Source organism: Amaranthus tricolor, chromosome 1, assembly GCF_026212465.1.
Source record: "Amaranthus tricolor cultivar Red isolate AtriRed21 chromosome 1, ASM2621246v1, whole genome shotgun sequence".
Lineage (NCBI taxonomy): Eukaryota > Viridiplantae > Streptophyta > Magnoliopsida > Caryophyllales > Amaranthaceae > Amaranthus > Amaranthus tricolor.
In genome coordinates, this window is record NC_080047.1 from 34651890 (window position 1) to 34677002 (window position 25113).

Below are 25113 nucleotides of genomic sequence, written 5' to 3' on the forward strand. Positions count from 1 at the left end.
GTTGGAGGACTTTTTTTTACCCAATGATTAAGGATTGATTTTCACCATTTACAAAAAGAAATTTTATTTTTTTTTTGTCTGTAAGATCTCAAGTCTATCAAAGAATTAAAAAAAAAAAAAAAGAAAGAAAGATTGTTCTTGATTATTGTTTCACATCTTAGCTACACATATGTATGTAAAATAATTCAAATATATGCCCTATTGATTATTTGATAGTTCTATTAGCTAATGGTGTAAATTTAGTGTTGATTTTAATTTGATACAAATGCAAATCTAATCCTATTAAATTTAGTTTTGATTTTAATTTCAGTTCAAATTCAAATAATATTTTATATAAATCAAATTGATGAATACCATAAAGAAAGGGATACATAAGTTGGGACAAATATAATATAAAGCACCTATTATGTATTACGAGGTTTAAAAGCCTCAAGAATCATTACGAGCACTATGATTCGATGTACTAGTGAAAAAAATATGAAAACATGGGTGTACGCGTGTTAGGACTTGATGAATCATTACATATTTAATCTTAATGTAATGAAAAATACTAAATGTGAATCGTCTAATTTAATCCAAAAGGACTTTAGATATTGTGGTATATTGTCAGGAGTACATTCACTAAGTGACAGTTCCATATTAGCATTTGAAGATCAAAAAATAGGGTTGTTGAAGAAGATAATAATACAATTAGCTTAATGTCTTACCTCATACAACAAACATCTATTTGATATACCATAAACCACTACTATATAATATAAACTACTACTAGACATACTATAAACTCCCTACTTTTCATATCATAAATGCTTACTTCAGATATTAAAAAAACCTACTTCACTTATTATAAACACTTACTTCTCATATCATAAATACATACTTCTCATATCATAAATACCTACTTCAGATATTTAAAACTCTTAATATTAAAAACTCCTACTTCACTTATTATAAACACTTACTTCTTATATCATAAATACATACTTCTCATATCATAAATACCTACTTCAGATATTTAAAACTCTTACTTCACTTATCAAAAATTGCTACCTCACATATCATAAACATGTACTATATATAGAAAAAAACATCTACCTTACATACTAAAAACCCCTACTTGACATGTTATAAACACTTAACAAACTGAAAATCTTACTTTATATATCATAAACACAATAGGTATTTTTAATTGTGAAAGTTGGTATTTAATGAGTCATAATGGTTTATAGTATGTATTTTACATGTACAAGTAGGTATTATTTATTTATAGTAGAAAATTTTATCGATAAAAGTAATTATTTTTATAAGTTATGATAGGTATTTTTTTCGCCAGTTGAAAATAATATCTTTATGATTCATATGATTAAATATAATACAAACTTGTATATTAAAACTACAACTTATTTATCTTTAACTATATATACTTTATTATCTTAAAACATCTACTTTTAGATCTTAAAACTCTTACTTTAATATATAAAACACCTAATATAAGTAGTTTAAATGTCTACTTATTATCTTGCAAAATAAAGAAACAAAAAACTTGCACTATAATAAATAAAACATCTACTGTAACATCTACTTCACATATCCAAAAGATCTATTTTACATACTAAACTCCCATACTTTATATATCACAAACACCTACTACACATACTAAAAATCCCTACTTTTTACGTTATAAATACCTGCATTATACAAAATAATAGATAAACATCTATTGTAAACACCTAGTTTAGATATCAAAAGTATCTATTTTACTTACTAAAAACCTCTACTTCACACATTACAAACATCTACTACACATACTAAAAATCTCTACTTTATACATTTTAAATACCTACATTACATACTAAAAACTCATAGTTTAAATTTTATATATACCTACTTCATATGTGTTAAACTCTTACTTCAACAAGTTTAAATCATTACTATACAACAACAAGTAGAGGAAATTATGGGTGAACGGCTTTGTAAAATCTTTGAAATTTTAAACCTATTTTCAATCTTAACTCTAGTCCACTATTGCAAAATCTTTGAAATTTAAACTTATTCTCAATCTTAATTCTAGTCAACCTAATGTCTATATTGATTGAATCATAATTTTAGAATTTCTTTATCATTTTAATGGCGAAAATCAAATCAGAGAATGAGAAAACAAACACACTAGGATTTAAAGTTTCCATCTTTATCCCTAGAATACACCCAAGACCAATGGCAAGGGTGTTCAATGCAAATAAACAACACCTCAACAATAAGAAATGAGAAACAATAAAAAAGAAAACAAAATCAAAGACACAAGATTTACGAGGTTCACCCCAATGTGGGCTACATCCTCGTTGGTGGTTAGCTTGCTTGATTATGTGAAGAAACAATGGAGTTCTCAAGAACGCTTACAAAGAAGTATTAACTTGGAGAAGATAAAGAAGATGGGTTTGTGTTTAGCTAGGGATTGAATCAACATTGAAGTGAGTGTATGAGACTTCTATTTATAATAGTAGCCGTATATCAATGATTGGGCAAAGGCTCACACTAAGACATTCCCGTAAAACTTATCGCGCAAGAAAACAGAGTGCATTCAGGACGACCGAAATGGCCTTGGTCGAGCGGTTTGTATTTCAATCGAGCAGCAGATTAGAATGCTCACTTATCTGGTCAAGCCAACTGGCTGGTCGAGCATGCCACAGTGTGGGTCGAACGGCTCATCAGAAAGTCTATAATGACTCCCACATCATCATACACATACATACACACATGCACACACTACCAACCTCATCATACACCATTGGTGCACTCAAAGTCACACCAAAACTCCAACAATCTCTACCTTGACTAGAGTTCACCAAGATCACACACTTCCTCCAAGACACTCCAATTACACACTACAAGCAATCAAACAAGTAACACACCACATAAATGCCCCCTAGGGCTTCACATCAAGCAAGCTTCTAAACCAATCAAGTTCACACAGAATGAACTTGTCGGTAGGCAACGACTTCGTCATCATGTCGGCCGGATTATCATCGGTGCTTATCTTTGCTATGTGCACTCTTTTGTGCTCAACTTCATTTCTGATGAAGTTATATTTGATGTCGATGTGCTTGGTTCTTCGATGAAAAGTGTTTTGATTTCTTGCCAAATGAATGACACTTTCACTATCACAATGAACACGCATCAGGCTCATCTCAGGGCACATCTCACCAACCAACCCTTTAAGCCACTTTGCATCTTTAAATGACTCGGCGATAGCTATATACTCCGCTTTGGTGGTGGACATGGCGACCACACTTTGGAGTGATGATTTCCATCTCACAGTCGTTCCACCCAATGTAAAAACATTTCCCGAGGTAGATTTTCTAGTATCCAAGTCACCCGTATAGTCAGAATCACAATACCCAATCAATCCGCTTGAATTTTTCCCAAACTTGAGACAAACATTTGAGGTTCCCTTCAAGTACCTTAACAGCCACTTTAGCGCTTCCCAATGACCCTTACACGGATTTGACATATATCGGCTCACCATGCTAACTGCTTGAGCAATATCGGGCCTAGAGAAAACCATAGCATACATAACGCTACCAACTGCGCAAGTGTAAGGAATTTCATCCATTTGTTCTTCTTCTTCTTTTGTTTGAGGACATAGCTTCTTGGATAGCTTGAAATGAGAAGCTAGAGGCGTAAATACACTCTTTGCATCACCTATGGAGAATCTTCTTAATACCTTCTCAATGTATCTCCTTTGACTAAGGTACAAGATGCCTTTTGCCCTATCCCTCAATATCTCCATTACAAGTATCTTCTTGGCTTCACCAAGATCTTTCATGTCGAACTCACTTAAAAGTAACACCTTCAAATTCTCCACCTCAAACAAATCTCTACGTGCTACAAGCATGTCATCAATATAATATATAGTAGACCCACTATCAAGCTTCTTAAGATAGATACAACTATCCTTGGAGCTCCTTGTAAAATCATGTGAAAGTATAAACGAATCAAATTTCTTGTACCATTGTTTATGCGGTTGTTTTAGGCCATACAATGACTTCTTCAAACGCCACACATGACTTTCTTTACCTTTAACTTCAAAACCCTCTGGTTGCTTCACAAAGATTTCTTCCTCCAACTCTTCATGTAAGAAAGTGGTCTTCACATCCAATTGATGTAACTCAAGACCCTCCATAGCTACAATAGCTAATAAGGTCCTAATGGAAGAATGCTTCACAACTGGTGAGAAAACCTCATGAAAATCTATTCCTTCAACTTGAGTGAACCCCTTTGCCACAACTCTTGCTTTTTATACCGGAGCACTTGTGCTAGTTGATCCCTCTTTGTTCTTGAAAACCCATTTACACCCCAAAATTTTCTTGTTTCTAGGTGCTTCAACGATAACTCAAGTCTTGTTCTTTGCAAGAGACTCCATCTCTTGCTTCATAGCTACAAGCCACATGCTTGAGTTGTTTGAGGCCATAGCCTCCTTGTAAGTATTTAGATCATTCACACTCTCCACCTCACTAGCAATAGTGAGGCATAGGCCACATAGTCACACTCCTCTATGATCCTTCTTTGGGGTATAATTCTCCTCTTTTCTCTTTGAGCTGGAAAAATAGTTTCTTTTTTATGTCGAGCATCATCATCAGTTTCATCAATATTGGGAGGCTCTACCTCCTCTTGGGTGTCATCAGATGTACTCGCATTGTTAGTAAGAGTGTTCTCCACAATAGGAGTAACCAATGCATTCTCATCAAAAACTACATCCTTGGAAGTAATGATCTTTTTACTCTTCTCACACCACAACCTGTATCCCTTTACACTAAAACCATAGCCCATGAAAATACATTTTCTAGCTCTAGGTTCAAGTTTTCCCTCACTCACGTGAATATAGGCAGGACAACCAAATACTTAAAGATTAGAATAATCAACCGGTGAATTATACCATACCTCCTGTGGGAACTTGAAGTTCAATGCGGTGTGTCGAAAACGGTTCACTAAGTAGCATGCCGTAGAAAAGGCTTCAGCCCAAAACCTCTTGCTCAACTTAGCTTGTGCGGTCATACTCCTAGCCCTTTCCAACAATGTCTTGTTTATCCTTTCGGCTACACTATTTTGTTGAGGCCTTCCAACACATATTCTATGCCTCACTATATCCTCTTTGGTGCAATATTAAAGAAACTTTTTATCAACAAACTCAAGACCATTGTCTGTTCTCAATGTCTTGATGCGCTTTCCGGTTTTCTTCTCAATCCTAGTCTTCCAATCAACAAAGACATCAAATACATCATCTTTGTGCTTGATGAAATGACACCAAACCTTCCTTGAATAGTCATCAATAAAAGTAAGCAAGTAGTTGCACCCACCAAGTGAGGTCTTCCTAGAAGGCCCCCAAAGATTAGAATGAATATAATCAAGGATTCCCTTGGTGTTGTGGATAGTTGGCTTGAAACTCACTCTCTTATGCTTCCCAAACACACAATGTTCACAAAAGCCAAGATTTTCGAGTTTCTTTCCTCCAAACAAGCCTTACTTGCTCAACTCATGCATACCACTCTCACTCACAAGACCTAACCTCAAGTGCCACAGTTTTGTCTCTTCATCGGACATGATACTTATGGAGACATTCACGGAGCCGGAGATCGTAGAACCCTCTAGAGTATACAAACTCCCGTTCATTTTCCCCTTCATCATAATTAGTGAACCTTCAAACTCCACCTTGATAAGCAATCCTACAACCATTCTTGTCTAAAGTACCCAATGAAACCAAGTTCTTCTTTAACCCGGGGACATGCCTAACCTCGGACAAAGTTCTTACCATTCCATCAATTATTTTTATTTGAATACTCCCAACACCGACAATCTTGCAAGTTGCATTATTGCCCATAGTGACATTCCCTCCATCTACCTTCATAGGTAGTGAATGGGTGTCATGTGGAAAGAACACCCGGAATCAAGAATCCATTCATTCTCACCCTTATACTCATGTGTGGCAACCAAAATGCCACCATCGTCGCTACCATTCGCATAGCTAGCCTCGGCACTTCTAGAGTCCTCCTTAGACCTCTCCTCATCATTGGAATACTTCTTTTTCCACATCTAACAATCTTTCTTGATGTATTCCTTGAGCTTGCAATAGTTGCAAGTTTTGCTCTTGTTTGAACTTCTAGACTTTGACCTATTTTTACCCTTGCTACCACTACCATAAGTAGAACCCTTATCATTGGCTCTAATTTTCGCATACAAGCCATCATTTGAGGTACTAGATGACTTACTTGACAGTTGTGTATCTATCAAGTCCCTTTGGGTCAAGGTATTTTTAACATCATCACTACTCAAATTGTCTCTGCCATACAACAAGGTCTCCCTAAAGTGCTTGTAAGAATGTGGTAATAAACACAACAAGTAAATAGCCAATTCCTCATCATCAAGTTTAACATCAATATTTCGCAAGTCCATGACAATGAAAGAAAATTCATCAAGATGGAGTTAAAGGGGTTTACCTTCCTCCAATTTGAGATCGTAGAGTCTACTCTTCAAGAGTAGCCGGTTGGTCACGCTCTTTGCAATATAAAGAGACTCCAACTTCTCCCATATCCCTTTAGAGGTAGTCTCCTTCACAACTTCTCTCAAAACTTCATTTGAGAGACATAGTTGAATAGCCGATAGAGCCTTAGCATCCATTTCTTCCCATTTTGCTTCACTTGCTCCAATGGGTTTCTTGTCTTCACCTTCAAGATCCTTGTGCACCCCATTTTGTATCAAGATTGCCTTCATCTTCACTTGCCACAAGCCAAAGTTTACAATCCTATCAAACTTTTCAATATCCAGCTTCATTGAAGACATGTTTCTACAAGTTTTGCACTCTTGAACACTCCCAAATACCTACAAAAGCCTTAAGCTCTAATACCAATTGAGAAAACAAACACACTAGAGTCTAAAATTTCCATCTTTATCCCTAGAATACACCCAAGACCAATGGCAAGGGTGTTCAATGCAAGTAAATAACACTTTAATAATAAGCAATGAGAAACAATAAAAAAGAAAACCAAATCAAAGACACAAGATTTACGAGGTTCACCCCAATGTGGGCTACGTCTTCGGTGGTGGTTAGCTTGCTTGATTATGTGAAGAAATAATGGAGTTCTCAAGAACTCTTACAAAGAAGTATTACACTTGGAGAAGATAAAGAAGATGGGTTTGTGTTTAGCTAGGGTTTGAATCAACATAGAAGTGAGTGTATGAGACTTCTATTTATAGTAGTAGTCGTATATAATGATTGGGCAAAAGTCCACACTAAAACATTCCCGTAAAACTTATCGCGCAAGAAAACAGAGTGCATTCTGGACCCTCGCTCGACCGGTCGAGCGAAATGGCCTTGGTCGAGCGGTTTGTATTCCTGTCGAGCAGCAGATCAGAATGCTCACTTATCTGGTCTAGCCAATTGGCTCGGTCGAGCATGCCACAGTGTGGGTCGAGCGGCTCATCAGAAAGTCTACAATGACTCCCACATCATCATACACACATCCACACACCACCAACCTCATCAGACACCATTGGTGCACTCAAAGTCACACCAAAACTCCAACAAAGAAGATGGAGAGTTAGTCATGAGTGGGATGAAGAAGGAACATATTCATCTATTGTGATGAGAAGCACTTCATTCTTTTTTAAAAATTAGGTGGTTCAGTTAGAGACGATCTCTCACAAAGATTGTCTTTCCCAACAATTTTACAACATTCTAGTTCTTATTTTAAGAACAAATGTTATTATTAGAGTGAATAAATGTCAACGACTCGCTTACCATCGACCCTCAACTTAATGGGTCGTCAAATGCAGAGAGTTTAGGAACTAAAATAAATTAACCTTAACATTGAAAATAACACATTCTCTATTGAGATCCTTGCAAATTTTTCAAGAACAATAAAAGTTTGTGTAGCCACTCACCACTCCCTAGTAGAATTTATATTGCACCATTTAATTGTCTGTCATGAGATCGATAACTGTGTAATCTAGTTTATCTATTGTAATTCCAATTTTTATTGTAACCATAGACCTACAAATCTTTGTTTCGTTTATTTGATTGTTAGTGTCTTACGTTTTATGATTCAACGAAGCAGAAACTACCACCACTGCATTATTTGAAGTTATTAGTAATTCATTGGGCCTTTCGATACAATCAAATAGAAAGTTCTAGGAGTTCCATATTCTAGGAGCCCAAACTATGTATTTGAATAAACCTCCTCTATCTGTTGCGGACCAAGGGATCCTTCTCCTTCTTCCAATTTTGATTCGTAGTTTTCACAGAGAAATCTATGATCAATGATAAAACAAGATCCATTTTGCATCATATATCATATATAAAAGTAGTTGCTTCACATGTCAACAGTAAAAAGAAAACGATGAAACAAGAATTCATTTATATTCAAATGATTCAAAATTTTATTGCTTACAAGAGATAAGATGTCATTGTTACAAAAAATTAACATACATTTAGATCATATATTGCCCCAACAAAATGTCCAACTTGAAAGCAGACATTCTAATTCAATGATTCACCTTCTATACAGAAGAGAACACGGCCTTGCACGTTACATGAACATAATCTTCAGATGAATAATGAGCAACAAAGTTTTCATCTGTGCCCGATTTTTCAGCGCAACCCTTTCAATTTGTGTAAGATGGAAATGAATTTGCATATTTTCCACCTGATGAGAACAAGGAATCTGTACAAAACTTGACGAAACAGTTGAGCGCATTAGCTGTCTGAATCCGTTTCACGGAATGGCAGTGGAACTTCCTTCACTGCCCTGTACTTTCCGACATTGTTTAGATGCTCATTTTCCACCCTGTCATTAACATCAGCGAAAAAACGGGGAGAAAAAGAGGCTTAATATCATACTTCTATGATAAAAGTCACTAAAGGGAAATGATGCTCATCAAGAAGCTAACCTATAATAATTCCAGTGCCCCCGACGAATTACTTCTAGGGAAGCCAATGTGAAGTCCAAAAATTTGGCTTCAATATTGCCAACTTTTATGAACCTCATCACGCTCTCCACCCAAGCAATTCTAAGAACCAAATTGAGAACCTGCATCAGCATCGAATTACCATTTGTATCGGTATTATATGACATATAACAGGAGGAAAAATAGGAGTTGAAACTTACAATGGAAATGTAGTAGATACATTTGTTCTTCAGAACAAGATCATCTCTCAGCCAAGGGTTTTTGGACGTGGGGTTAAAAAATCCCCAGTCTTGCACAAAATCCCAATATAACTGGTATATTGTGGCTACGGCAGAAGTGACTACAACTAGTGTTGTGCAAAGAATTGTCGGTTCCTGTTGCTGGGCAAACGTTAACCTAGCACCAGCTGCGACCATGGCAGAAACATACTTGCCCAAATTAGCTAATTGTTTCACATCAGATTCCTCTAACCACCTTCTGGCACACTTGAAAGTTTTTGAATGGGGGCATACATAAAACGAGAATCAGCTGGTTAATAATCTGTTTAAACTTTTAACGTACGTTTGTGCTATAAAAAGGCAAATAAATCTCTATAGGCATTAAACGGAAGAAAGGGATATGCCTTAGAATGTCCAAGAGATATCATTCTAAAAGGAAAGCAAATATTTGAGACATTGTTATCTCTAAAGGAAGCAAAGCAGACATGTTCAACAGAAAATTACTTGAAACCGAAATGTATTACCTGCATTGCACGCCAGTAATATGGTGCAAATGAAATTACATAAGCAATCTCTCTGTACAGCTTTCCCTTCTTGCAAACATCATAGTGGTGTGTCTTGATTGTGCCAGCAAGTATATAGCAGGCAGTGGTTTCCAAGTGCCGAAGCAGCGGAATCTGCAAAATAATACGATAGCTTGGTAAACATCATCCATGCTAATTATAATGAAGCAGCTTGCATTAGGTCCACTCTCAGAAGTACCTGGCTAGTCAGCTGATCAGCCATGAAAAAATCTACCATCAAAACCTATCGTGCAATTACAAACCAAAAAACGATTTAGCCCCAATCGGTAATTAGGCCATTAAATCAGTATAGACATATAGTTATAAGATTCCTGACAAGCATAGCTTAGTTATGCATGTACGCACCTTGTATAATGGTGAGAACACTATGTTACGTATCACCTTTAAGAAGCAAAATCGAGTGGAACGATAGCATATATTGAAGGGGCAGAAAAGTATTACAAAAAAGATCTGAAAATCAAACATAAAAAGAAAAGTTAAATTCTACTTCTGGCTATATGTCGCTTGACCATTCAATTAAACATATATATGTATAATAATAATAATATTTTAAGAAGGTAAGAGAGCAAAACAAGACTTGTAGCCAAGACTAACCAGGAGGAGGATGCCAGGAATAGCATCAACTTGTTGTGCCGAAAAACCACTAGATCTTAAAATGAGGTGAATGACCAGGGCACCAACTACAGAAGTCATCAAGGAGGTGCAGATAAGAAAGGCATCCCTGTATTTTAGAGCAGTCTTTGGGGAGAACTCAAATATAAATGTATAATTGATCCTTGTCGCCTTCCACATTAGCAAGTTGCATCCATACATGAAGAGATGCAAGCTCAGTAGAGTAAATGTACTGCATCACAGATTAATTATACAGTAAATAACAGAGAATTCTTCATTAGCTTCAAGATTGCAACTTCGTCGATGTAAGCTTGGACTCTGTTGCTCGAACTCTTCATTTTACTTCACGTACCCGTGTCCGATCCTTGATGTTCGGACATTGGTATGGCACTTAGACACTTCATTTAGTTGTAAAATTGAATATTTAGACGTATCCGACACTTTGATACATACCAATATCCGACATCAGTACCCCAGTCCAAGTAACATAGCTTGGACTTCCCCAAAGTTCCAATCTCAAGCCCAAAAGTCGAGAATATTGTACATTCGTGATATAATATACACATACGTTTTATCTTTCATAATGTGTAGGCACATACACATATATAATATTTACTCATAGTTTTACTGTAATTTCCTAGCTGTATATCCATATCCTAAATAAGGAGCAATTAACTATTCAAATATGCGTATAATTTTCTAATTCACAATTTATATGTATATATTTAATGGAAGTATATATTCCTAATTTACATTTTTCACGAGGAAGTGGTTTCGTTGGCAGAACCTACATTATGTTTTTGACTTATGAATATACGAGATAGTGTGATAATTACCTAAAAATAGGATATACAGTCTCCATGTAACCAGACTCATCCTTGCTTCCAGGCGAAAACAAACCAGAGATATGAGCCAAAATGGCATACACAACAAAAAGGGTCATAAAACAGCCCGTAAACAATCCTGCTCAACCAAACAGAAAAGGAAAAAAACAAAAAATAAATTAGAAGTTACAAATGGTTTTACAGAGCAGCTAAATTTCATGAAGATAATTCTTTAATGTTCAGGGTGAGCAAAATGCAAATCAGCCATATGATCAGGTTTTCTTCCATACATTGTTTACATTGTACTTCATTATTAATTTCCAAAGGTAGCTAAGTCTCAGGATTAAAAGAAAATAAGTATTAATTATGTAATATTTCCCTGAAAATAATTTCCGAGTTCAAATTAACATGTCAACATTAAGTTAACAAAAGTATATATTATCAGATATGTACATTCTGTGAAAGGTTAGACAAACTTTGTTAATCGTCCATATTATTGTCAACATTGTCAACAGCATTTACTTTTCGAAAGCATTTTGATATGAAGATTGACATTTCTTCCGAGAGTAAAAGGGAAAACTTTAGTTTGCTAGTTTATATGGGGAATTATGTGCAAAATAAAACTTACCAACAAAAAAGGTAACCATGTGGGAGTCCTTCTGTTGTTGAGGACGCAAGAATTTCATGGCCTTTTTTCTGTCATTGTCGGCAAAGTGCTTGATGAATAAGGACTCCACTTCATCCATTAATCTAACCACCTTTATGACACCACCACCATCATATATATCCCCCAAAAATAGTAACTCAATTAGATAACTTTTTTACCATAACTTATTCCACAATCAACAAGTTGGCAATATAAATAATGAAACTCTGCAACTCAAGTCACTGGATCTTAACTCCTTCCTATAGTTTACTGTTATTGCAAGTTGCAACCTCTGAGATTTTTAAATGATGAAAATTTTCCTCCTGAATCTACTTTTATGATGGTGGAAAGTGTAAGGGAGTTGAACTAAATTAATATAGTAGTACATAATGAGCCAACACTTTAGAATGAATCTAAATGAATCTAGAAAAGAACTTTATGACTTGGTAAATAGATTATTTCCATACCTTGTCAGAATTCATGAAATGAGAACTCTTCACTTTCTTCAAATAATTCGCAGATGCTTGGCGATTTGCAACCTGTAAAAGCAAATGAGAATTCTCGCATAAATTTTATTTTCTGAAGTTCCAGAAAAATAATAGAAATATGGATTTACATCTCCACCATATTTTGCTAGGTTGTTCTGAAACAGATTTCTTATAACATGTTCTATAAGAAGTGAAAGAAATATACTGTTATGGAAAAACGACTTGGATCTATAGAGATATCAGCAACACTCTCAAAAAGAACACTTATGATACCACTGTGTCACCCACGAGTAAATGAAACTTAAACAGAAAAGGCAGTTAATCATGTTTGGCAAAGGATTGTAGTATAAATGCTTAGGTGAGCACGGTGATCAAAAGTTTGACAATCTTTGTGATACTGACTTACAAATTCTATTATGGGATCATTTTGGTTGTTTGAACCATGGGTAAACTCTGGCTATTTCAAGAAATTGGTTCATGAAATCATTTATAAGAGTACACACAGACATGGGTATGAAATTTAAACATGTACCTATGTCGGATATGACTTAGGTCTTAGAAGTTTGACATAATACATATGCAACCTAATTGGAATTTAGTAATATGTGACTTGTTCAGATATGTGAATGCAACTGATATTATTATTATATACAGAATGGTCGCTAAAATGAAATTTTCTTTAGGGTGCTATAACAAAATACAATCAATCACGAATGTGATACCTTGTCAAATTTCTTTAGAATCTTGGTGAACGCTACCAAATTCAGTGTGCTGCCATCAAGAGGTAAAATATATTTAGCATTTGACATCATGACAGAAACTTAGCACAAGCCAAATTTAAAGAATAAAGCCATCTTACAAATTCAACCGTTAAGTATATGTACTAGCTTGATTGAAAATGGCATCAAACAGAAAAGTGTCAAAGTATTCCATATTAACAATGTCAAATTCAAGCATTAGATAACAAACGCATTAGAGTATATAACATATCCTGGGGCCTCAACCATCAGCTTAAGCTTTTGGTTGAGTTGGTTCCTTGACATGGTATCAGAAGCCAATGTGACAAAAGGTCACGGGTTCGAATCTCAACCACCCCTCATTCAAAGTGGAATATTGAGCACCATGTATGAGAAGAACATGTGTTGCATCCACACTTCTAGCCCAAAGGGCTCTCGTGTGAGGGGGCGTGTTAGAGTATATAACATATCCTGGGGCCTCAACCATCAGCTTAAGCTTTTGGTTGAGTTGGTTCCTTGACACTCTCAAAGTCATAACGTCCGAGGAAGTTTTATTTCAATCCTCATATGTTTTGCTTAATTGGTCAACAAATATTAGTTTTTGTTTTGAATATGACTGATAATATGCCATAGCATTGTCATGTTAAGTTTAGTGCATGACTCTATTTCTTCATTTTATATGAAGAACCCATGTAGTTTCTCGGCGTTCTGACATGAGTAGATATTTTAGGCCATAGTCAAGTAAGTTTTTCAAGGAATACCCAAGTCAGAAATGCTAACACACGCCCAGATTTAACACAAGCATCCAAGTACAACATAGCTCCAGTCAACACTCATAATAATTCATCGAAGTGATTACCAATTCAAATCATACTCAAGCATAAGAAAATAAAGGTTAATAACTAATATGGGTCATGTTCATTCTTAAAATAAATAGTTATATCAATTTCTATACCAGTAAGTTTTGAGAAGGCCAAGACCCCTGTAAAGTTCAACAAAGGCACCTCTGATCATCTTCTCAGCACACTGAATTTTCTTCCTGTTAATCATATCTCCTGGGGTGTCCTTGCTAGGACTATTAGCTAGATCCTCCCACAATGAGGACGTAACAGCTGAGATCGTCCGACCAGGAGTGGTTGGCGGAATGTCGATCCTCAGAGCCATTTTAGGCTTCCCTTTCTTCGTCTTAGCCCGGGTAGCAGCACCAATCAAATTCAACCCATTCTTTTCAAGAGCTGCTATTACTTCCTCTGTCTGAGAAGAGGCATCAGTATCCTCATTGTTTTCAGATATGTTTCCTGCAAATTATTGGTTTCCATATTCTTTTAGCAATAAACCCAGTTACTTATTTCCACCGCATTAATGTCATTATTGATTAAGGCCTTACTTTCTTCACTTTAATTTTTAAATCAAAAATAAATTAGAGTGCAGCAATATTAATTATTGATAAATGTAAGATCAAATGGCAGGTTCCTCATCATTGTATGTTACAATTGTAAGTTCTCATGCTTCACTGAGGAATTTAAACGAATATTTGGTGGGCGTTGTAGAAACCCGAGTAAAACCATACTAAAGTCGACCCGAAAAACTGAAATTTATTGGTAAATGTGAACTCCCTGACAGTAATTGCATGATTAGTAACCAAAATCAATGGAAATCTTTGATGGGTTGTTGGGTGGGAAAAAGTTTGAAAATTAGGTTATCTTGGAAAGTAATCAAAAGAGATGAGACATGACTCATGAGACAAGCAAAAAGAAGATTTGATTAAGACAGGTGATTAAAATTTTGTGGGTGCATTAACGCATATTAATCAAGTGGGTCCAATCCATAGAATTTGTAAAAACCAATTGCATTATAAGAGTTCTACACGATTAGCATAGTTTGTGTTTTATGATCATGATTCATTAGGGGTTTAACACTATGGAGTATTAATAGTGTAATGTAAATAACTTTTTACATTCATGAAATTGGAATGCTGACTCAATATTTTATATAATTTTAATTCTTGATTTTACCATTATTCATAAATTATAAAGCATTAAATCTAATTAAAATTCTTGTTCTACAATGTACTCTTTTGTTTAGTTTATTTAAAAAAGTTAATTAACTAGTTGAAATAAATTCTAATTAGTTTCAATTTGTAAAAATTAGTTACATTCAGTATAATTTATTTCATGTAAAATTCAATTAAAATTTATCACTAAAAATCAATATAATCAGAAAAAATATATAACATGGAAAGAAGAAAAGGGAAAAAATAATGTTATCAAATAAGAAAATAAAATATATAACATAAACATGTCTAAAGAAAAAATGAGACATTAAATTAAATTAGATTTTACTATTTCCATCAAAATATGAATGCCACATTTATAATATTAAAATTATATTATAATTTATAATTTAATAAGCAATCATGAAAAATATTAATAAGAGCAATGTAAGGTTATGTCTTGAATCCCACATTGGAAGATTGATGTTTGTCATTATCCCACATTGAAAGATTAATGTTTTTCATTATCCCACATTGGAAGATTAATGTTTATCATTATCCCACATCGGAAGAATAACAAAGGCTTGTTATTCTTCTCCTTATAAAAGGAGTCTTGGGCATTAGTTTTGCATCATCCCAAAAAAATTTGATTTGGCTAAGGTTTTCTGTATTGGAGTAATTTATAAACTCCTAATTTCTATAATCTAGCCAATATTTGTATTTTGGGTTTCCTTTAATAATAAAATTTTATGCTTTCTTTCTTACATCAATTATAACAATAATAATTAAAACAAAAATAATAATTTAATAATAATAATAACAACCACAATATTAATAATAATAATAATAAAAAAAATTAAAAAAAAATACAAGTCGCACAAAATGTGCGACTGTTTTGTGCGACTGTCAGTCGCACGTTTTGTGCGACTGGTATTTTTTTTTAATTTTTTTTTATTATTATTATTTTTATTATTAATTTTATTATTATTATTATTATTGTTATTATTATTATTATTATTAACCGTAATAATAATAACCGTTATAATAATAATAACCGTAATAATAATAATAATAATAATAATAATAATAATAATAATAATAATAATAACAATAATAATATAAATAAGAATAATTAAAAAAAATTTAAAAAAATGAAAATGAAAAGTTATTAACTTAATGGCAAATTTGTAAATTTTTAAAGATCAGGAGCAAATTCGTAATTTCATTAAGAGGGGTGGCGATAAAATGAAAAGGGTGGCGACAAATAAGAATCGGGTTAATTAAAAGCATGAAAGTCCAATTTTAATTTGCAGGTGAAAAATGGTGTAAGAAGTGGCCCACTTGATTCACAACCAATTGATGACATAATGAATAGTATACTGATTATATAAAGTTGAAATTGAACATAAAAAGTCAAGTGGAAGAGAATGTAACAGAGTATGAAGATTGGAGATACTTAAAAAAAGTCAAGTGGTAGAGAATGTAGTGGAGATCCTATTAAAAGTCCATCACAAAGGAGACTGTCTTAAGTGTGCTACATAAGCACCCATTTTTTTGACCATAATTTTTTACATTTTAAGGGGCGATGTACTCAGGTGTCTGCCACTATGTTTATACCACTATTTTATGTAATAATTACTTTCTCCGAACCAATTTAGAAGTCCTATTTGTTTGGGCACGGTTATTAAGGATGATGTGGTGTCCATTAAAAAGGGTAAGTAGTAAAGGGTAGTTGGGTAAGTAAGGTATATGGGGGTATATTCGTAATTACTTGTGTGAACTAAGGATATTTAGGTAAAAAAATATTGACAAAAATATAAATGGGACAACTAAAAAGACTTTGTCAAATAAGAAAATGGGACAACTAAATTGGTTCGGAGGGAGTATTATTTAAATATTACAATTATGATTAACAAATTTATTTTTTTTGAATATTCCATTATATTTTTAATCATAATGGACATTTTTTTTCTTTAATTAATCTGATTGATAAATTTCACTTACTTTTTCTATATTATTTAATTTACACATTTCTCTTACTAACCCCTCATATTTATTTTTATCTTCTTTTTATTTTTTTCTCCTATTAAAAGCCTATAAGAATAGTTGGTGGGATAGAGAAAGTATTAGATATAACCATGCCCGGTTCTATAGGGGTATCCTGGGTAGCCAATCATCTAGGGCCCGCCCAAAATAAAGGGCCTCAAATATTAAATAATGCTATTCAGGTCCGATTTTAAGCAATATTTTTTAAGTGATTTGCTCATAACCCTTTTTATAATTGATGTAAAATATAATGTTACACTACATTTTGTCTTGAATTATCTTCTGAAAATGGAAAAAAAATTGTCTTATTAATATAATGAAGGACTCCATAAAAAGGCATCGCAAAAACAAATAAGGTCTCCAAAATTTTTGCTCCGCTTCCAGATATAACGTAATTTATATCATATATTGGGTGTTTATTCGGATCATCGGGTTGAATTATGACTTCTATTTAGTGTCAGTCCAAAATTAAATGTTTTGTCGACATTAATTTTTACGAAATTCAAAATTTATTTAGAATGATGAAAGTGAAATTCAATTACAAAATTAGATAAATATCAAATCACAAATATTTTTTTTGAACACCTTTAACCATATATTCTTAGTTAAATTTTGTTATAGCTTATTCTAAAGTTTGTCAATTTTATAGTCAAGTGTCGTACGCACCGCACTAACATTCTTGATATTCTATTTTATGTTAAAAGAAAGGAAGAAGCAGTAGTAGTTACTGTTTAAAGCACGTAACAACTCACCTATTTTCTAAATATTGGACACTACTTTATCGAGGAACATTATTAGTTAAATTGATCATTCATGTGAGCTAACATTGCTAATTTTTAAACATATATTGCTATTACTTGTGTATTAATTATGGGGTTGTTTTTATAATGAAGAAAATATTTTTATACACTTAGTTTAACTTGCTTTTAATGGTGAAGAAGAAAAAACTTTAAACGGAAAATTTGTGAAGCATGATAAAAGCAAGATATAGCTATGTTTATATCTACTTAAAGGCCATCCTCATTCACCTTACACAAATTAAATTTTTACATATATAAACAAATCGATAAACTAAAACTTAAAAAATCGTGAATAACTAGATCAAATCCAACATTAGCCTGAATCCAAATGTTAAGAACAGAAAAAATTGCCAATTTTTTAGATTCACTATACTATTTTTGGTCGAGACTCAATATACTTCTAGTTAATTTTGTATTGTAAGTTTAAATTTTTAATTTGATGAAGCTTCAAATGCAGTATATTATTCATATTTTATAAGAATTTTTATATATGAAAAAAAGTTATATGTTAATACTTTTTGGAAATAATTTTAGTTGATAATTTTGTATTCCTTCACACATTTTACTAATTTTTAGTTAAGAAATTTTTATATAAAAAAATATGGCCCATAGAGTTATTTATGAGTGGCAAAAATAATAAATGAAGAGCAATTACTGAAATATTTGATTGAGGTGTACCCTTACGTTCCGTTTGGTACTTAATAATAAACAGTGGTAATAGGAATGAAAAATTATTGTAATTTTGGTTGAAAAATCTCTTGGCTACCTTGATGGTCATGCTTATTTAACTCCAATCATCTCATTTTTTCATAAATTTAATTTTAATCCATTACCATTGGGAGAGGTGGTATTAGGTGGTAATGGAAATTTATATATAAAAAAACTTTTTTATGATCAAAGTTTCACACCGTGGAAATGACATGGAATTTTTGATGAAATTTTACACTATAAATCATTCTCATTACCACTAACCAAACAGGCTGTTAAAGTTAAAAGGCAAGTTTAATCGACTATGATTAGATCAACGCTACTATATATCTATTAGAAATTTAGGATTTTAGAAAAAATCATAGTAGATTGATGAAAGTAGAGGAAATGCAAGTGGTATACATACCTTAAGAAATAGAATTCAAACTAAAGATATAAGAAAAGATTTTAGAGTTATAAATAATGAGGAAAAGACGAAACAGAATATTATAAGGTTTGGAAAAAAAATAAGAGTAGAAAATTGGAGTTTGAGAGACTTAAAAAAGGGCGAGAATAATTGATGATAACTTGGAGGACAAAAGTGGAAAAAAATATTAAAGATCTAGACTTACAAATGGAGAAGGTAGAAAATCGAAATGAGTGGACAAGAAGAATACATGTGAACGACTGTTGAATTGATAATTAGTCATATAGCCAAAATCAATCTTTTGAGATTAAGACTCTAATCCTCACCAAAGTTCTTAAAAGCCAACCACTCTCAATACTACTATTCAACATTTTCTAAGTAAATTAATTGATATTGTGCGGAAAGTTTTCTAATTAGACTTATGATAAAAGTTTATCATTCTTAATTCATTTGTCGTTTACTGATTAGCGTCCATAAAATTTGATAGTGCATGCAAGGTGAAAGACCACCAACCAAGAACTGTATGTAAACCATTATTTTTATGTAACGTCGTCATGATACCTTTGTTTTTTTTTTTTTTTTTTTCAAATGTATATGAAAAGATTAAAATCAACTAACAATTTAGATTCGATTAATTAATATCAAGAATATTTTTGTTGAACTTTTAGATTTATTAAAAATAATAATTGTCGAAAAGGATTAAATTAAAAAGATAAAAGTACCAGAAAATTACTAACCAGAATAGTCAGAATTTCGAGCTGAAGTTGAGTTAGAACGTGAAAGAAATCCTCCATGGAACGATGACATTGGTGAAAGGAATTTTTTTCGTCGACGTTGTTCAAATATTGGCTTAAGATTTTGTAATATTTGTAGTTGCTTAAGAAGACTTTCACCTCTCTCTAAGAATTCTATTTCCCTAGCAGTATAGAAACGATTCACCTTTTCAAGCTCCTCGTCCAACATCCCAAAAAACATCTTCACCTACACCATAATCATTATTATTATTCTTAATAAACTCAATGATGATCCAAAATATAAATAACGTGTTTTATGGCGATGAAATATAAATCTCATGTTTGTTAAGGAACCAACATAAAAAAAAGTTTAAAAATAACCTATACTCTGATATCATATTAAAGAACCAACTCAACTAAAATTTTAAGCTGATGGTTAAGGTCTCAGGATATAATATATACTGTAACAATGCCCAACATCTACGACTATCAACTTATAGAGAATATATATGACACATTTGAAACTTTTTTATGTTATATATATATATATATATATATATATATATATATATATATATATATATATATATATATATATATATATATATATATATATATATATATATATATATATATATATATATATATATATATATATATATATATATATATATATATATATATATAAAGGGTTAAATTTTAATTGAATTTTATAATTTTTTGACATGGTATTAGAAATCAAATGTTAGAAGTTTGAATCTCATTCACCTATCATTTAAAACGACGTATTTAAGTCATATATGAAAAGCGTGTGTTGCATACACACTTCCAACCTAACGACCTATCATATGTAGCTTATTCTAAGTTAATGACTATCACAAACTTTAGTTTTAGAGATGCCATTTTAAAAGCAAGAATTACGTGATGTAATATATAACATATAACATATCCTAAAGTTATAATTATCACTTTGAACTTTTGATTGAGATGATTTATTTTTGACAAGGATCGATACCACTTAAGAAGACATAAGTCAAGTAACGTACAATAATTTTAGGCTTAGCCATATCCAACAAGCAATGACATACGATAAACAAATGGTATTACATATTCTTTCTTCGTATTCAAACATTTCTTACATTAGATTTAATGGTTTTTTTCTATCTTTCAATCTTATCTTGTATTGAAGTTAATGTCTAAGAAAAATATATCCAAACGTGATTTTAATCAAATCGTTTAATTGCAAATATTTTTAATGCAAAATTTTTATAATTTCTAGCTATCCATTGTTTAACATATATATAATTAAAATTACATATTTGATTATATAAAAAGTAAAATCTAGCAAGTATAATGCATAAAACAGAGGAAGTATTTAATGTATTATTTTTTGTACCTCATCTTCTTCAGAGAAGAGTTGTGAAAGTTCAGTTTCATTCTCCTCATCAACATCTTGGTCGGTTTCTTCTTCTATAGATTTCCTCTTCATTACCTGCAACAGAATTGGTTTGCTTGTTATACATGCAACTTTTTTTCTTAGCTTTATATAAAGTTTTTTTATGATTTTTTTTCTCTCTTTTTTTGAGTTAAATTGATATGATCTTATTTATTATTGGTCTTTCTTGTTAAAATATATCACGATGGTATCGTGATGGGCATACCAAATAATCTGCCCCATAATTTGGCACAACAGACAAATAATTTTTACTCTTTATTTTGATTTCGCGAAAGGAAAAGAAAATGACTTGTGTGCTTACTACAAACCAAACTAAAGGAAAAATTTAGTAACTAGCTATGTTGTAAAGCTAAAAAACACTACATATCTAATTTTATACTTGTAACAACTGTCAAAATAGCTCTTAAATAATTTAAATAAATTCGCAAATTCAAACGAATAAAGAAAGAATTTGTATAACAATTTGATTTTTTTTAATTAGTTTATGCGAAATATTTTTTCGTTGAGTCGATTTTATATTAATTGTCTTCTTATATTTTAAAATTTGTTGTTAATCTCTTTATTCTAAGATGAATATTTGATTCATTAAATTAAGACATAATAAACATCATTGTAAGAAAAATTTATATATAATGAGAATAAAAAAAAAAAAGATAACTTTAAATTATTCCAAATAAACTTAAATATAGACTTAATCTTTACGTTTTTGCTTTTTTAATTAATATCTTTATCAATGTGCATGAATCTAGAAATGTCACACAATGTCAAAAAATGTTGGATCAAGAAAAAATATTTAGTACAATCTGGAATGTGAATATATTTATTTTACCAATAAATTTTGCTTCCAAAATGTAAAAACTTTTTAAAAAGCTGGATGAGTATTAGAAAACAAAAATGAAATTCCTATACACCTTTTCCAAAAAGCTACACAATGTCCACCACAAATAACAGATTAAAGTAATCTTGAATTGGATTTCAAAGTTAATAACTAATTAATTAAAAAAAAGTCCAATAATCTTTCATTAATATGCATGCATTAAGGAGAAGTTGGTGAAGTTTGAAATTATTGGATATTCTTTTTTTAGCATGATTTATAGGATATTAAAGGCTAAGATCCCATATAACCAAAATCATAATCACAAACTTATGGTTCAAAAATTATTTTCAATAATTAAATTCAGAATCGTGAAAAATTCTTTAAGAAACAAATTTCATAATTTCTTTATCACAAATTCTTGTGCAAGTTAGTTTCACCATGTAAGACGTTTTTCATACATGGGTTGAATAACCTAACTAATACAACTATTAATTTATGGGCTCTATGTTTTGAAGTTGTCTCACCAATAGATAATCTCTCACAAAAGTAGTTTTTTCATTGCATTATACTCATTTGTTCCATTAGATTTGCATCAAAGAGAAGTATGTTAATTTTTAAGAAAGTGGTAATAAATGAATAGAGATAATAAATTGTATAGATGAAATTAAAAGATAATTAAAATATTTAGATGAGTTTAAAAAAAAGGGATAACCCATTGTTCAAAAAATAAAAATAATGCAAATTAAGTGAGATCAACTAAAATAAAAAATACAACAAATTCAATGGGACGGAGGGATTAGGAATTATATCATGAAGTATTTTCCTAGACGCACGCTATTAAAAGTTTTATGGCCTGTTTCTTCTTTTGAAAACCATACCGGAATGCAAAATGCTGATAAGTTGAGATTCATAATCTTCCGTACCTATAAAATTGACCTATAAAACTGATATATTTCCTTATTTTAAAAAACTCCGATATAAAAATATAACAAATATGAATAATTATTATATTAAGACAAAAAATATATTGCATTATACAACTATAAAATTAATTTCCATTATATTTTTCTAAGCTAATCAATCTATATGTATATATTATATGCTAATGATAAAAAGACAAAAAATATTCAGCAAATATTATGTTTCCATTATATTGATACTAATTAATAAGATATTTTTTATAATTAGTACAAAAATATTATTATAAATATTATATTGAAAATCGATTTAGCTTATTTATAAGAAGCTAGTAGTTACAATTAAATCAAAACATTCAAGGTATTTGCACCAAAGGTCAGATAGTTATATAGTGAGAATAAATAATATTATGTTCAATTAATAATAACCTACAATATTAATTAAAAAAAAAATAATAAGGTTAATTCACGTGAAAAATAAAAAAATCTGGTATTTCTTAACCTAAAAGTAACAGAAATTAAGTATCCGTTACTAAAAATAGTTGATAAGCTGATATGTACCTCATTGTCTTCTGAAGAAGTAGAGTTAGAGAATTTATTGGAAATAACAGAGATGAATGATCGTGCTGAACCAAAAGCCGAATGAATAAAGTTGGAGCAATGGGTAGAAGCTGAAGAATTGCTATAGAGTTGATTTACTTGTTTTGATTTACGAGAAATTTTTATTTTTTTAATTTGTTTTTTAAGCTGCCAATAATTTACGAAATAATCTTTCCATTCTGGTATAAGTTGTGCTTCTAACTCCTTTGAAAACTTCACCATCTTTTTTTTTTTTTTTTTTATTTCTTTCCCTTCACTTCTTCTTTACTTCTTGTTTGTTGTTTGGTTTTGAAAAGAAAGACAATACAAGAAGAGAAGGTTGAAGGGTGTAAGAAGAGGAGAAAGAAAGAGGAGATTTTGATGTAAGAATTTTGGTTGATTTCTATATATATATATAGAACTATGAGAAAAAGGAATGTTTTTGGTGGGCAGCTTGTACTTTTTTGGTTTATGTGTTTTTCTTTTATAATTTTACTAGTGGAGCTTAAACCGGAATGTGTTATATTAATGGAAATTATATGTAATATTTCCAATCATGGCACCATATTAAAGTGGTTTACAATTAATTAATGAGATTACTAACTACAAGTTTTCATAGATTTTCAAGCATGTATAATTTAGTGACTTAGTCTATTATATTTTACTTGCTTAACTTGTGAGTTAGTGCACATAATAATTAGAAGTGTTTAAAATTGATTTAATTAAATGTTTATTTATTATATAACTGAGTTTAAATTTAAGTCGACATTAAAAATAGATTTAGAATAATGTAAAGTTAATGTAGACTAAAGATTTGGTTTTTTACTTGACCTTAACACATATCAGAGAATGGAATAGTAAGCGGGTTTATGCATCAACCACAGATACAACATATGATAGCATTTATGAGGATTTTGAGGTATCCGTAAGGTATAAGCAGCAAGGGCATTCTATTCAGGAAAAATAATTACTTAAATCTTCTTGCCTACACAGATGCAGATTAGGCAGGAGATAGAGATCATAAAAGATCTACTTCAGGTTACATTGGTTTGGGGAAACCTGGTTACATGAAAAGTAAGAAGCAAAAGGTGGTGGCCTTATTGAGTGCAAAGGCAGAATTTCGAGGTATTGCTAAAGGAATAACAGAAGTTATATGGCTAAAGAAGATCCTGAGCGAATTACACTTTCCACAAAAAAAGACATGCAAATTGTTCTGTGATGATAAAGCCGCAATCAGCATCTCTAAGAATCCAGTTCAACATGATTGAACTAAGCATGTAGAGATTGATAGATATTTTATAAAGGGGAAACTCGAGAAACAAATTATAAGTCTTCCCTTTGTTAGATCAAAAGATCAACAAACTGACATCCTTACAAAGGCAGTTACTTCAGAAGCATTCGAGCAAACTTTATGCAAGCTAGGTATTAATGACTAAACACCTAACTTGAGGGGAGAGATGGAAAGTAAATATTGAGTAACTATTCTAGGAATATTTGTTATTATCTTTTTACTTGTATTATTCTTATTTCCTTATTTAGTTTCCATAACCCTGTATATATAGGACCTATGTTTCCAATTGACATTTCATA

At 31.6% G+C, this 25113-nt stretch overlaps 1 protein-coding gene across 2 annotated transcripts; it reads right to left on the reverse strand.

Moving 5' to 3' along the window:
- Positions 1-8316: 8316 nt before the first annotated feature.
- On the reverse strand, positions 8317-23966 carry LOC130809654 (phosphate transporter PHO1). 2 transcript variants are annotated; one of them, XM_057675404.1, is made up of 15 exons: positions 23506-23966; positions 21151-21246; positions 19758-20001; positions 14023-14365; positions 13053-13101; positions 12310-12381; positions 11825-11954; positions 11209-11335; positions 10355-10604; positions 10106-10210; positions 9939-9983; positions 9701-9853; positions 9159-9443; positions 8941-9080; positions 8317-8837 (listed from the first exon to the last, which is right to left on the reverse strand). In XM_057675404.1, exons 1-15 carry the CDS (start codon positions 23764-23766, stop codon positions 8747-8749), a joined length of 2391 nt encoding a protein of 796 aa, XP_057531387.1. In that variant the 5' UTR covers positions 23767-23966; the 3' UTR covers positions 8317-8746. The 2 variants fall into 2 exon arrangements, with proteins under 2 accessions (XP_057531387.1, XP_057531396.1); XM_057675413.1 differs by lacking the exon at positions 9159-9443 and having other exon boundaries at positions 8397-8837; positions 23506-23912.
- Positions 23967-25113: the final 1147 nt, after the last annotated feature.